General features: G+C 41.8%; 1 protein-coding gene across 1 annotated transcript in view; it reads right to left on the reverse strand.

The window, feature by feature from the left end:
- Positions 1-296: 296 nt before the first annotated feature.
- LOC145394365 (uncharacterized) overlaps positions 297-15,988 on the reverse strand; it is a 33,826-nt gene continuing 18,134 nt past the window's right edge. Inside the window, exons 2-3 of the mRNA XM_080268237.1 lie at positions 9,785-9,913; positions 297-547 (exon numbers count right to left, since the gene is read on the reverse strand). Of these exons, the coding sequence (XP_080124363.1) occupies positions 297-547; positions 9,785-9,913 (380 nt within the window). The remainder of the gene's footprint in view (positions 548-9,784; positions 9,914-15,988) is intronic.

Raw genomic sequence — 15,988 nt, forward strand, 5'->3', positions numbered from 1 at the left:
AAGTACATTTCAAACCTCACTCTAGTACATGTAATGGTCGGTGAAGTACATTATCTCGGTTTGCACGTCCACAGTACAGACTTCACACGTCTACCACGGTAATTACAAACCTCACTTTAGTACAGTACTCATGTAGCAAAGAGCAGACGTAGTACAAGTAAAAGTACAGCTCCTACTGCACATGTACTGGTAAGCGAAGTACATATCTCGGCTTAGCACTTTCCCGGTACATAAATCACACTAAGTCTTGATTTGGCACATCTACGCTATCACCAATCACCACTTCGGTACAGTACTCATGTAGCCAAGAGTCGACGTAGTACAAGGGTCAGTACAGCCCCTACGACACATGTAACGGCCGGTGAGGTAGTACAATGCGCCGTGCTGAGGTACTCCATGCGATGTACGTTGCAGAGGTCGGTGCTACAGGTGCGGTAACAGGCTATGAGGCGCTCCACTCGGTTGTGCGTTAGTTTCTCGAAGTGCACGCCGCAGAAATGGGACATGTTGGTCTCCGTGCACGCCCTGAACAACACCTGTGCCTGGCCTGTGGGAGGAGGTTACAGTTAGATCAATTTAGAGACTAGTCAGAGTAGATTAGGTTACTTGAGGATGGTTAGATTAAAGTTAGTTTAGGTTTGGTTGGGTTGGGTTACGTTGCTGGTCTCTCTACATGCCCTGAACAACACCTGCGCCTGGCCTGTGGGAGGAGGTTCGAGTTAGATCAATTTAGGGACTAGTTAGATTAGATTAGGTTGGTTTAGGTTCGGTTAGGCTGAGTTAGGTTGGGTCAGGTTGTTGGTCTCCGTACACGCCCTGAACAACACCTGCGCCTGGCCTGTGGGAGGAGGTTAGAGTTAGATCAATTTAGAGACTAGTTAGATTAGATTAGGTTATTAGAGAATGGTTAGATTGTTTAGGTTAGGTTGGTCTCCGTACACGCCCTGAACAACACCTGCGCCTGGCCTGTGGGAGGAGGTTAGAGTTAGATCAATTTAGAGACAGTCAGATTAGATTAGGTTATTAGAGAATGGCTAGATTAAGGTTGGGTTAGGTTAGGTTGGGTTGGGTTAGGTTGTTTTTCTCCGTACACGCCCTGAACGGCACCTGCACCTGACCTGTAAATATTTAAAAGTAATTAGGCTAAGTTAGGTTTGATTAGGGAGAGAATCTGCTGAACTTAAGACACCAGTACGTTAGGGTCAGAAGGTACTAAGTTAGAGACACTGGCTTACTTGTATTAGGTCTGAGGAGGCTTGGTAAGTTTAAATAAGCGTTAAGGAGTAATCAAGTTCGACAGACACAAGATACGTTTGTCAGGTAAGACTTGGAACGTGGGCATCAGGAGTCAAGTGGTGAGGTTAAATTGGAATAAATCAGAAATACAGAATGATTCGAGAAATACAGGATGCCATGTGGAAGGAATTCAGTACATACGTCAGAGTAAATACGTAGATAAGAATGATTAGGTTAAACTGGAGTAGAGAGAAATCAGAGAGTGGTTAATAGGAAGTCTGTATGTGGGAGTAATTACGTAGATAAAAACAATTAGGCTGGATTTAACTGGGTATGGAGAGAGAGAGTGGTTAATAGGAAGTCTGTATGTTTATGTGAGGGTAATTACGTAGATAAGAACGATTAGGTTAGGTTAAATTGGGGTACAGAGAGATAAGAGTGGTTAATAGGAGTCAGTCTGTATGTGAGAGTAAGTACGTAGATAAGAACGATTAGGTTAGATTGAATTGGGGCAGAGAGAGATCAGAGAGTGGTTGGTGTAGGTTAATCAGTGGTGGACAGTGGTTAGGTTCAATTATGTCACAGAGAATTGTTCACTTGCATCAGGTTACATTAAATGGGTGGGGAGTGACTGTAGCTATTTTCCACTGGCATAACAGTGATTTATGCAAGACCAATTCGCCCTAACTAAACCCAGTCTAACCTAACCCACATCAAACTAACTCAGCTTAACTCATCCAAACCCAACCCAACCTCACTTAACCCGGATCAACCTAACTCAGCTTCACTCATCCAAACCCAACCCAACCTCACTTAACCCAGATCAAACTAACTCAGCTTCACTCATCCAGACCCAACCCAACCTCACTTAACCCAGATCAAACTAACTTAGCTTGACTCAACCCATCCCAACCCAACCTAACCTAACCCAGATCAACTTAATTCAACCTAACCGAACCCATCCCAACCTAGATCAAACTAATTCAACTTAACCAAACCCAACCTAACCCAGACTAACAACGGCACTCCCTCACTCTCTCCTGCATCTCTTCCTCTCTCTCTCTCTCTCTCTCTCTCTCTCGTCTTTCTTCCTTTTCTCTACTTTCTCTTTGTCGTCTCTCTGCCTCCCTCCCCCCCCCTCTCTCTCTACTAGACCCATGCCTCTTTAAAACCGCCCAAGGCAGTGGTAAAAGGGCCCCTCTACTCTCTCACTTTCTTTACTTCCCATTCAGTTTTTCTTCTCTCGCTTACTTTTTTTCCCTTTCATTTTTTGTACCTCTCTCTCTAACTCACTTTCTTATTTTCCCTTTCAGTTTTTCTCCCCCTCCTCTCTCTCTCTCTCTCTTTCTTTCTTCCCCATTAATTTTCTCTTTCTTTCTCTCTCTCTCTCTGCTGTCTTTGTCCTTTGCCTCCATGTATTCCCCCTCCCCCTCTCTCCCTTTCTCTCACCCTTCTCATTCTTCTTCTTCTACACATTGCTCTCTCTCTCTCTCTCTCTCCTTTGTCTGCCTCCATGTATCCCCCCCCCTCTCCCTCTCTCTGACCCTTCCCATTCTCTCTCTCTCTGGTTTCTTTGTCCTTTGCCTCCACGAACACCCCCCCTTCCCCATTCTCTCCCTTTCTCTCTCTCTCTCTCTCTCTCTCCTTTTTAAGCCCCAGAAACCACACTAATTCTGGTTACATAAGGACACCATTTTCTATTCCTATTCCCGGAGCTGAACACTAATTAACGAGAAGGGGGACGAAAAAATGTGAAATGTGTGGAAGGAGTTGTGAAAAATGAACGAAAATTTTTGGGAAAGTTGTGAAAAAAAAAAAAACTGGAATAATTGTGAAGCTCCCTAACGCCTCCTCCTTAGCGATTTATTTTTGGCTATGGCTGGTTAGTAATTATTCTTTTGTACGTTATTTATGCGGCGTATGGTGATGATGGAAGGATTTATAAATCACAGTATAGGACAGTAAGGTGTAATAAGCAGAATAATTTGCTTTGGAAGACATGTCAGGGAGCTATTAGTGCATACTGATAAAAAAAAAATAAAGTCTGATATATATATATATATATATATATATATATATATATATATATATATATATATATATATATATATATATATATAAAGCATCTTTCTATCCCAAGAGCTTTTCTTACAAGTAGCTACAGGCCTAAGGAAATGGCCTGTTCCATGCATAGTATAATACCGTATAAAAACTAGTTAATTGGATAGAAATGACAGTTATTGTAATGGAGGAGTAGATAGGTGTAGGAAAGTCATGGAATATTGGTTAGGGTGGAAGGGTTATACAAAAGCATGAAAGGTACAGGTAAGCAGTGACTGACAAACAGGAAGTAATGAGATAAATATTTAGTGAAGGAGACAAACATCAAGCATATAACCAGAGTAGGAGAAAGCTAGGAAAACAGAACAGTAAACAGTCTGAAAATATATAAAGCAGAACTGGATGAAAGTGCTATAGAAGTGGAATGACTCCTGGGAAACAAAAAGGAAAGCTTGTCTAGCACAGTGGGACAGAAATAATTAGCTACTGTATTTACCATGTAACTTAGGAAGTCATTGCATACTGCTTGAAGGGAAAGGTAATGATAAAGAATGTGAATCTCAGAGTAGTATAATTACTGAGCTAAACTGGAAATTTACTAGTAATACCTCAAACAGGGAAGGTGACAATAATGTAGGGAAAAAACTATAGCTAGATATATAGAAATTGAAAGAACAACTGTTACAGTACACACATCTTATAACCTATATTTTCCAATATGGTCTGCTGGTCATGGCTGGATGACAGGTGTGGAAAGAAGCAGCTGAAAAAGAATGGAGTGTTACTGCATCCCTCTTGTGTTGGTGCTGCAATGAATGTCACCATTCAATCAGCTTTGTAAAGAAGTAAATTAGTCTCCACGCTAAAAATTCTCCCGTAACTCTGTATTTACATTTTGCAATATAAATTTAGGAACACATGATGTACTGCTGCATGAGTGAAGGTGCACATAACCTGGAGAAACTGCTGTATAATTCATGACTGGTGAGCTGGCCAGGAACAACATGGAAATCTATGAAGAATGCAATAATACATTCGCTTTGCTCGTATGAAATCAAGTCTGGATAATCTCAATAATTATTTTCATGCAAATGACTGCAAAAGGAGGATAAATCATAATTCAGTCTAGGCTATGCATTACACTGAATCTTGCTTGTAAATGTATCCTCTTTATGTGTTCTAGCATCATTTGATACCAATTCTAGCGCAAATATACTTATTTCCTTCATAAAAATAACAGTTTAGAATGGGTTAGCGAAGTGTCTGGTTTATTAAACAGAAGCAACTTTCAAAATCTGCGCGCTTTTGTGCAGTGCATTCTCGCCCAATTTAGCGACTGTCTTGGCATTCAAACGCCAGAACTGGGTTTCGCCAAGACTGACGGTCCAGATTTTTTATAGTAAGGATGACTGACACTCAGGAACGTCTGACGACTGAACGTCGCCGTTGGACTGCCTAAACTCTGGGTTTTTATAGTACGGCCCAAAGATGCAATAGTGTGGCGATGAGACAGAGGGTGAAAGGAGCCAGTAAGAGGAGGAGAATTTATGAGACGAAAAGCCTTTGACTCCACCTTGTTGAAAAGAGCTGTATGTGGGGAGCCTCCCCACACATGAGAGATGTACTCTACACAGGGGAAAAAAAAAAAAGTGCATTGTCAACAAGCGTGTAGGGGTAAAGAAGGCACGAAGTCGGCTTAGTACATCCAAACCTTGGAAGCAGATGATCTTTGCAAGAAAAATCCCGAGAGAATGTAACCCCAAGTAAGTTTAAAACTGAGTTGGATATTGATAAAATTTAGTGGATACTCTTCTGGAAGATTACGATGGGTCGAAAGATGTAAGAACAAAGTCTCTGATGCATTAAAAACATGATTACTTTTACCTCATTCAGAGATATGAGCCAAGTCAGACATTAGATGTGCCATAGCTTCATCCCTTGTTTTTTGAAGTAACGGCTGAGATGGACACTGCATGAAGCGAATGGAAAGGTGAAGGGTGGAGTCATCAGAGTATGAGTGGATAGGGTTAGATGTACAGCTTAGGTCAGTGACGAATAGAAGAGAGTTGGTGATTGGACAGAGTCCTGAGAAACACCACAACTGATAACTTTAGGAGAAGAACGATGGCCGTCTACAACAGCGGCTATAGAAGACCAGAATGGAAGCTGAAGAACAAGATGCAGATAGAAGGATAGAGACCGTAGGAGAGCAGTTTGGAAATGAAAGATTTATGCCAGACTCGATCGAAAGCCTTTGAGATGTCAAGTGCAACGGCAAGCTTTCGCCAAAGTCCCGAAAGGAGGATGACCAGGAGTCTGAAAGGTAGGTGAGAGGATCGCCAGTGGAGCGTCCCTGACAGAACCCATACTGACAATCGGGAAGAGGTTTGAGATAGGAAAGGTGCTTTAAACTTTTTGTTAAGAATAGACTCAAAACCTAAGAAATACAGGATGTTAACCCGCCCCGTCCCGACGACGTATGGGTACGTCACCACGATTTGCATTTGCCAGTCCCGGCGACGTACCAGTACGTCGTGCAATTGCAAGGTACCTAATTTGCACAGTTTTCAATTTTCGCACGTGATTTTTCGTATGTATACACGGGACACCTTCCTCTATTCCTGTACAAGATACCAAGCAGGGACAATGCCTTACACTGCATAACCTCCCCCCTCCCCCCCTCACGCCATTGTCTTGGCAAAGGACCTGTTACCAGTGACCTGGCTAGTAAAGTTATTCAGGGCCAGAGTGATTCCCCAATCGATGACAATGTGGAGGACAATGTTTACATAGCATTAGAAGAAGAAACAGCCAGAAATAATGATCAGGTAGTGTGGCAAAAATAGGTCAGGTATGGTGATTAGTTAGTGAGTGAAACAATGCTTATAATGCCTTTACTACTGCTTGAAAACCAATATACTGTCATACTACATATACATTCGTACCAAGTAAATAAATAAATACCGTTTATGAGTGGATAAAATAGTTACCCTCCCATAGAACTCGTTTTCTTTGGTGCCAGCATGTTAGAAAACCCACTCAGGTAAGGAGGAACTCCTACCTGGATTGGGCACTTTAAACCTCAGGTGAGTGATTTCTCTATGAATTTTCGATGTTTCTCACCAAAAGCGAAGGTTTTAGCCAAAAAAAAAAAAATCGAAAATACCTCGGGACTGGGGGATGTCGGAGGTGCGGAAAACCTCGGGACGTGACGGGTTAAAGCAATTGGGCGATAGTTAGAGGGCTGGGAATGTTCCCCTTTCTTTAGGACGGGTTGATTGCGAGCAAACATCCAGCAAGAAGGAAAGGTACAAGTTGTCAACCAAATGCGAATGAGTTTACCTAGACAGGGTATAAGCAATGAAGCACAGTTCTTGAGGACAACAGGAGGGACTCCATCAGGCCTACAGTATATGCCTTGTTTGTATTCAGGCCAGTGATGGCAGAAAATACATCAGCTGAAGAAATTTTAATGTCAGCCATGAAGTCAGAGGGGGGAAGTGATGAAGGAACAGCATCGGAATCGTCTAAGGCAGAACTGGAGGAGACAGTCTGAATGAAGAGTTCTGCTTTTTCAGTAGAAGAAACAACTACAGCGTCATAAGACTGGAAAAGAGAAGGGAAGGATGATGAAGTAAAGTTATTGGAAAGGCTTTTGGCAAGGTGCCAGAAGGAGCAGTTTAGAACATTTAGTACGAATGAAATTATTCTTAGCAGTGCAAAGAACAGACTTAGCAAGGTTGTGGGCAGGGATATACAAGAGATGAGATTCTAGGGTGGGTTGGCTCCAGTACCTTTTAAAGGCCCTATCCTTGTTGTGGACAGCATTAGAACAACCATGATTAAACCAAGTGTTTTTCTGCATTAGTCAAAGGATAATTATAGAAAGGAATGTATGCTTCCATGCCCAAAAGAGCAACCTCCGTAATGCGCAAGGCACACTCAGATGACTCTCGGCCGTGGAAGCAATAATCATTCCAGGGAAAATCAAAGAAGTACTGCCTGAGGGCCTCCCAAGCGGCAGCTCCGAAGTCCCTCAGACGCTGCTTCTTAGGAGGGTCCACAGACCTTACTGGAGCGATAGGACAGGTTAAGGTGATAAGGCTGGAGGAGCCCAACGGAGATGAAAGATTAACAGCGTAAGCAGAAGGATTAGTAGTAAGGAAGAGGTCAAGCATGTTGGAACTCTTCAAGGCGGACAGGGATACGGGTAGGGTGCTGTACAAGCTGGTCTTGGTCATTAAGGATAGAAAAGATGGAGGCTTGTTCACCAGGTGGATCAGTGAAAGGAGAGGAGAGCCAAAGGTGGTGGTACCAGAACACTGAAATCTAGAATGGAGATATCAGAGAATGGAGAAATTGATAGGATGAGTTCCATCTTAGAAGTAAAATACTCGAAGAGTTTTTCGAAGTCAGTAGAACTAGTGGATAGGTAAACAGCACAGGTATGTTTAGTCAGAGAACGACAGGAAAGCCGAAGTCAGAAAGTTAAGAATTAAGAAGATTCAAGTTCAGGAACACAAGAGCAAGATATGTTGCTACCTACATATAAACAACAGACACCTTTGGCTTGAAGTGAGTATAAAGAAAGTAGGAGGATACAGAGAAGGGTTTGCTATCAGTTGCCTTAGACAGCTGAGTCTCAGTGAAAAAGAGATAGTGAGGTTTTTGGGAAGACAGGTGGTGCTCAACGGATAGAAAATTAGAGGAATGGCCACGAATGTTGCAGAAATGAACATGGAGTGAGTCAGACAGTGGTTCCAGGTATCTCTGTTGGCCGTCACCAGGAGAGGGGCGGATGGTGAGGGCTTTCATGGTCCCCCCCTCCCCCGAGTTCCAAGGCTGGGTGTTGAGACGTTATATATATATATATATATATATATATATATATATATATATATATATATATATATATATATATATATATATATATATTTATAGAATAGGAAGTGTGGTGAGCAACGTGCATGTAGTTTGGCGTTGACAGTTAGCGAATATTGTATATGTGAGTATGCTGGCCTACTCTTTGTGTTACTGAAACATTGAAGAAGTTCAGCAAAAAGGGGATGGTCAGAAGCTCGTCCTTAGGTCTGATGAAACGGCAGCTCTACAGTAGCCCTGCCTGTCATCACCTTTCCATCCACCTTGGGAGTACCGCCCTGTTCGACTGGTGCTACAATATCTCTGCTAGAAATACGTACAATAAGCTGTAAAACGAGGAAAATCTGGACCAGGCTGAAGTTAGACATAGATTTTGGTACGAATTCTTGTCAGTTAAGGAAGCTCCCTACCACCTTTACCTAAGCGATTTATTTCGCTTATTACACGTTATTGTCCTCTTCTGTTATCTAGCCTAAATCCTTCAAACATTGCCATCCTCTGCATAAATAACGAACAAAAGGATATTAACTAGCCATATTCAAAAGTAAATCGCAAAGGGAGAGGTGCTTGGAAAACATAAGTACTAAAAATCAACTATTGCAAAAGTTTGACCATTATAATCTACCTATCTGTTTAGCTATAACCAGACGCCTCAATACCATAAGAGGTGGTCACAAACAAATCGCCTCCATGTCGCCCTGTCTCCTGGTATTTCCCTGCCCTCCCCCCAGCTCACACATCCCTCTCTCATGTAAATCAAGGTACTAAAAGAATGTGTTAGTTATAAATCAAGGTACTAAAAGAATGTGTTAGTTATAAATCAAGGTAATAATAGAATGTGTTAGTTATAAATCAAGGTAATAATAGAATGTGTTAGTTATAAATGAAGGTAATAAAAGAATGTGTTAGTTATAAATGAAGGTAATAAAAGAATGTGTTAGTTATAAATCAAGGTAATAATAGAATGTGTTAGTTATAAATCAAGGTAATAATAGAATGTGTTATACAACAAGGTAATAATAGAATAAGTTATAAATCAAGGTAATAATAGAATGTGTTAGTTATAAAATCAAGGTAATAATAGAATGTGTTAGTTATAAAATCAAGGTAATAATAGAATGTGTTAGTTATAAATCAAGGTAATAATAGAATGTGTTAGTTATAAAATCAAGGTAATAATAGAATAAGTTATAAATCAAGGTAATAATAGAATGTGTTTACTGATATATAAGCTGCAGTCTTACCGTACAGAGCCCTCGACTAGAAAATACATACGAGCATAGGTGTAGAAAACAAGGTAATTCTTTGACAGGTGTGGGGATGTACAGGTGTTGATGAGAGACAGGTGAGAGGGTGTGTGGGCTGGTGGTGGTCCTGGGCTGGGTTATAATACAGAGGCTGGCTGTGGTAGTATTTCTTTGCAGTTAACGAGGGTATTATATAACTACGTAGCGTCCTTATCTCGTTAACAGCCTCTCACGTGCTGGTTTAGACTCTTGTTTTTGTCGTGTCTGTCCTTACTGATATAGATAGATAGATAGATAGATAGATAGATAGAGAGAGAGAGAGAGAGAGAGAGAGGCATATGTGGACACCTGGCACCCACCTTTCTTCAGATACCCGGTATAGGACACACAGAAGTGCTGGTCCGCGTCACACTCCTGCTCCGGCCCCACCCCCTCCAGGCAGTGGGGGTCTCGTAGGCTGGTGCAGTTGACGCAGCGCAGCCCTTCACCTGGGGGTCATAGGTCAAATGAGGGTACGCTGGGTTACGGTGCGCTAGGGGTACGTTAGACTGTATTAAAATGAGGGTACGCTGGGTTACATTGCTAGGGTACATTACTCCGCATCAAAATGACGGTACACTGGGTTACATTACACTAGGGTACATTATTCCGCACTAAATCAGGGTACAGTAAGCAGGGTTGTTATGATTTAAATAAAACGTTTTAAATCATGTGATTTAAATCTATTTAAATCATTGAAAAAAAATCATGATTTAAATCAAAATGGATTTTGTTTTTTTATATAAATACAGTAAAAATGAAGAAGACAGAGAATGTGATGGATGTGTATTGTACAGATGCATCAAGTCTGCTTGGCCTGTACTCTTCCTGTACTGATCTTGTTCAAGTCAGGCACCAGTGATTACCTTTTGTTACAAGGCAAATATTGAGAAAAACCAGAGGTACGAAGGCTGTTTGATAATAACAATTAATGTGATTATACTCAGTGTTAACATATGAGCTACACTCTTCTTTGAATACCCAGTAACATGATTCAATCTAATGATTATGAACCTAATTTGACAAAATATAAAAGACAAGTTGGCAACTTTCTTCAGTATCTGTCAGTGTGAGTAACCTGCCCCATACCAACAAGTGCTGCCTGTGGTGCACTGCCTTACACCCACCTCCCATTCACATTAGTATTATCAATTTTGTAAGTCTGTTTATTTGAACAGTGATATATAATCATGCCTAATGGACACACTGCAGCAAGTGGGAGGAAAAAGGACCCAGTATGGTACTCTTCTGACAGAATTCCCAAAGGCACAAACAGATTTGGAAAAAAAAATCCCAGATAAAAAAATCTGATTTAAATAAAAATGATTTAAATAAAAAAAAAAATCGATTTTACATACATTTTTTTATCTGTGATTTTTCCCAACCCTGATAGTGGGTTACAATACACTAGGGTACATTATGCTGCATCAAAATGAGGGTACACTGAGTTACATTACACTAGGGTACGTTGAGGTAGTTAAAATCCATCAGGCTGGAGTGATGGTTACGTGACAGATCCATAAATGCAAAAGTGGGTGTATTTCATGCAGCGTTGCTCTTCACTTGAGGGTCATAGCTTATAAAATTACATCAGGCCATACTTGATTACATTACCTACACTTTAGATTATATTAAGTTAGAAACATCATCATCATCAGCCTAAGTCAGTCCTTTGCATGACTGAAGTCTCTTTCTTACCTTTGCACTCTGACATGGCTTGACCCTCAACCCTTTCACCAAGTTTGGTTCAAATCAGAAAATCAGATCAACATTGGTAAATCTCTCTCTCTCTCTCTCTCTCTCTCTCTCTCTCTCTCTCTCTCTCTCTCTCTCACACACACACACACACACACACACACAAACACACTGAAAAAAAAATAAACACCAGCCACGTTACCTGGCACAGGGGTGTCATCCCAAGTTAAATAAAAGTCAAAGCATTCACTCACCAACGTGTATCGCCCGCCATCACTTTAACAATTAGATCGGTAATCCTCTGGCAATCGGAGGCATATCATCGCAGCTTCACCAAAATTATTCATGAACAAGCCATATATACTGCCCACAAAGTTTGGATACAATTTGCCCACTTGATTCTGAGATAGTTTGGGAACACACACACACACACACACACACACACACACACACACACACACACACACACACACACACACACACACACACACACAATTACAATATCATCTTTTTTTGGTGGGGAATAGTCACTATCTGGTCACATTCGAACAAACAGAAGCAGGAACATATGCTAACGGAGTCTATCTATCTGACAAAATTATCTATTTGTTTGCCTACCTATTCATCTATTACTCAGACAATCAATCAATCAGTCTATCCATCCATATATCTATCTATCTACCTACCAATATCTATCCACCCATCTATCTACCCATCTGTCTATCTATCTACCTATCTATCTATCCATCTACTTGCCTACCTTTATATCTATCCACCCATCTATCTACCCATTTGTCTGTCTATCCGTCTATCTATCTACCTATCCATCTTCCTACCTACCTTTATATCTATCCACACACCTATCTATCTATCTATCCATCTACCTACCTACCTATATATTTATCCACCCATCTATCTATCTATCTATCCATATACCTACCTACCTTTATATCTATCCACACATCTATCTATCTGTCTGTCTATCTGTCTATCAACGTGCCATTCACTCCTTTTCGCCCCAACAGAGAGCCGGAAGCCAGGGAACGTACTTAATCAATTAAACACCGACACACCTTACGCTGCCCTAATTAACTCCTTGATACTCGTAATTAGACAGGTGTGAAACTCGCAATTAGAGACAGGTGTGAAACTCGTAATTAGACAGGTGAGAAACTCGTAATTAGAGACAGGTGTGAAACTCGTAATTAGAGACAGGTGTGAAACTCGTAATTAGACAGGTGCGAAACTCGTAGACAGGTGTAAAACTCGTAGAGACAGGTGTGAAACTCGTAATTAGACAGGTGCGAAACTCGTAGAGACAGGTGTAAAACTCGTAGACAGGTGTGAAACTCGTAATTAGAGACAGGTGTGAAACTCGTAATTAGACAGGTGTGAAACTCGTAATTAGAGACAAGTGTGAAACTCGTAATAAGACAGGTGTGAAACTCGTAATTAGAGACAAGTGTGAAACTCGTAATTAGTGACAGGTGTGAAACTCTAATTAGAGACAAGTGTGAAACTCGTAATTAGTGACAGGTGTGAAACTCGTAATTAGTGACAGGTGTGAAACTTGTCTTTAGAGACAGGTGTGAAACTCGTAATTAGACAGGTGCGAAACTCGTAGAGGCAGGTGTGAAATTCGTAATTAGACAGGTGCGAAACTCGTAGAGACAGGTGCGAAACTCGTAATTAGAGACAGGTATGAAACTCGTAATTAAAGACAGGTGAAACTCGTAATTAGACAGGTCTGAAGCTCGTAGAGACAGGTGCGAAACTCGTAATTAGAGTCAGGTGCTAAACTCGTAGAGACAGGTGTGAAACTCGTAATTAGACAGGTGCGAAACTCGTAGAGACAGATGTGAAACTCGTAATTAGAGACAGGTGTAAAACTCGATATAATGCAGCCTACTTCTTCCTTAGCTTTGATCATTCTTTTTCTGTGTCTGTCCTCCTCTCTTCCTATTTCTCCCATCTTTCCTGTCACTTCTTATTGCTTTTCTTTCCTTTACAGGTGGCTTTACATTGAGTGATCAGCCAAATGGTTTCCTGTAAGCCATGAAACCATTTACAACGCTAGGTGGTAACCATATAACCAATCCATACGTCTCCCCTGTGTCAACAAGTGGGTTGGTGGAGAGTTAGTGCCCCTCCTCGTAAAACAAATAACTCTAAGTCAAATGGCCACCCCTTACGGGATTATGGCGTCTGGCAATAGATAGGCAATGAAACTCGTAATTAGAGACACGTGTGAAACGGACTGAGTGAATTTTATCGTAAGCAGAAGCACGGATACACATACAGACACTGAGATAGGTAAGTAGGTAGGTAGGTAGGTAGGTAGGTAGATGGATATATGCTACCGTCTGCCAGATACTGCTTTCTCTGAAAACCACTTCCTCCTGGCGGGATTGAGTAGGTGTGGTGTGGTATGCTGTGGTGTGGTGTGATATGCTGTGGTGTGGTGGTGTAATATGCTGTGGTGTGGTATGATGTAGTGTGGTATGGTGCTGTGTGATGTGATGTGATGTGGTGTGGTGTGATGTAGTTTGGTGTGGAGCTGTGTGATGTGATACTGTGTGGTATGGTGTGATATAGTGAGGTATGGGGCTGCGTGGTGGTGTGATATCCTGTGGTGTGGTGTGTAGTGTGGTATGGTACTGTGTGATGTGATGTGGTGTGGTATGCGGTATGATGTGATGCAATGTGGCGTAGTGTGTGATGCGGTGTGATGTGATGTGGTGTGGTGTGTGGTGGTGTGATGCAGTGTGGAGTAGTGCGGTGTGATATGATGTGGTGTGGTATGGTGTGATGTAGTGTGGTATGGTGGTGTGTGATGTGATGTGGTGTGGTGTGGTGTGATGTAGTGTGGTATGGTGCTGTGTGACGTGATGTGGTGTGGAGTGGTGATGTAGTGTGGTATGGTGGGATGTAATGTGGTATGGTGCTGTGTTGGTGTGATGTGGTGTGGTGCTGTGTGATGTGATGCGATGTGGTATGTGGTGGCGTGATGCAGTGTGGAGTGGTGTGGTGCTGTGTGATGTGACGTGATGTGGTATGGTGTGGTGTGATGCAGTGTGGAGTAGTGTGATGTAATGCTGTGGTACCGTCTAAGGAGTCGTCACTAATATTACCTAAATAAACCAATAATAAATAAAATAAAAACAACATATATAATTCTCCATACTGTAGGGAATTAATGTATATATTAAAACTGAAAAAAAAAAAAAAATCTGGGAGCCTCCTAGGACCACCAGACCAGGGGTGTTTTAGAGAGAGAGAGAGAGAGAGTGTGTGTGTGTGTGTGTGTGTGTGTGTGTGTGTGTGTGTGTGTGTGTTTTCTGTCTACCTGCTTGTCTGTCTGTCTGTCTGTCTCTCCGGAACATAGGTCGTTAATGAGTAGGGTCACAATGAAATCACCAAAGTCGTTTTTCTCTGGAGGGGGGGTGAGGGGAGGGGAGGCCATGAGCTACCCCCTCACAGGATGCAGCGTCTGTCTATCTACACATGAATATACAGAGTAGGGAATAAAAACCTTTGATAATAGCATAATTAAAGAAGAAAAACGATTACCAACTTCTTTACTGCTACACATACACATACATATAAAAACATACATGCTCTAATTACACACGTACACATGCACATACATATACACACACATGCTCTAACAACACACGTACACATACATTTACACATGACTACACACACACACAACACACATCCATAAGACACACTTAATACATTCACTGGTACACACACATACACACACACACACACACAGCAACTTAACACTGAGGAGAGAAATCTGGGTTAACTTGTTCTCTCTCTCTCTCTCTCTTTCGCTCTCTCTCTCTCTCTCTCTCTCTCTCTTTCGCTCTCTCTCTCTCTCTCTCTCTCTCTCACCCTTGACCTGTCTCCTTTCAATACCCCTCCTTGTCCTTTCTCCTCCTCGTCTCCTGTCTTCCTCCTCCTCTCTTCTCATCTTCTTTAATTTTTCCCATTCTTCCTCCTTTCTTTCCTTCCTCCCTTCTTCATTTCTCCTCTCTCTCTCTCTCTCTCTCTCTTTCCTTTTCCCATTCCTCTTCCTTACTCTCCTCCCTCCCTCCTTCATTTTCTCCTCTTTTTCTCCCTCTCCTTGTTCCTCTCTCTCTCTCTCTCTCTCTCTAACCTTTGACCCCTCCCTTTCCCTCTGACATTCCTCCCTTCTTGACCTTTCCCCTCTTCCCTCTAGCCGTGGGAGGGGGGGAGGGAATCCGGGTACCGTATTGGTTAGAACATCCAACCCGATTCTAGAAGGACCCGAGTTCGATTTTCATGCCGGTCAGACTCCTAGACAAAATCTGTTTCCCTTCCATCCCTGTTCACCCAGAAGTGCATTTGGGGACCTGGATGTAAGTTAGATTGTTCTGTCGTATTCTTGGGGAAAATTGTGACCTGGAATATGTACTGGTCTGCGTTGATGGTCTTTGTGTAGTGGATGGGTATTAATAATGAACTTTTTTTCCTACTGGGGTAAAATTAGAGGGTTATTATTATTATTATTATTATTATTATTATTATTATTATTATTATTATCATCATCATCCGGACCTCCTTTCCCACTCTAGGGCAGGGTGAGGAGTAGCAACGTCCAGACAGCCCGAGTTTGCCCAGTCCAATAGGCCACGCTTCCATTCACTCACCATTCAAGCCCCCGGAATCCTGGCTCTATCTGATACGCCAAAAACATTCACCACGTTCCGTAGCTTCACATAAACGTATCCGATAGTATAAATCCGGACGCTGCCATGTTAAAAAGAGGTGCCAAATCCCTGATCATGCACTTCTCA

The sequence above is a fragment of the Coenobita brevimanus genome, chromosome 27, assembly GCF_032717465.1.
Source record: "Coenobita brevimanus isolate Jiangsu-jjx chromosome 27, ASM3271746v2, whole genome shotgun sequence".
NCBI lineage: Eukaryota > Metazoa > Arthropoda > Malacostraca > Decapoda > Coenobitidae > Coenobita > Coenobita brevimanus.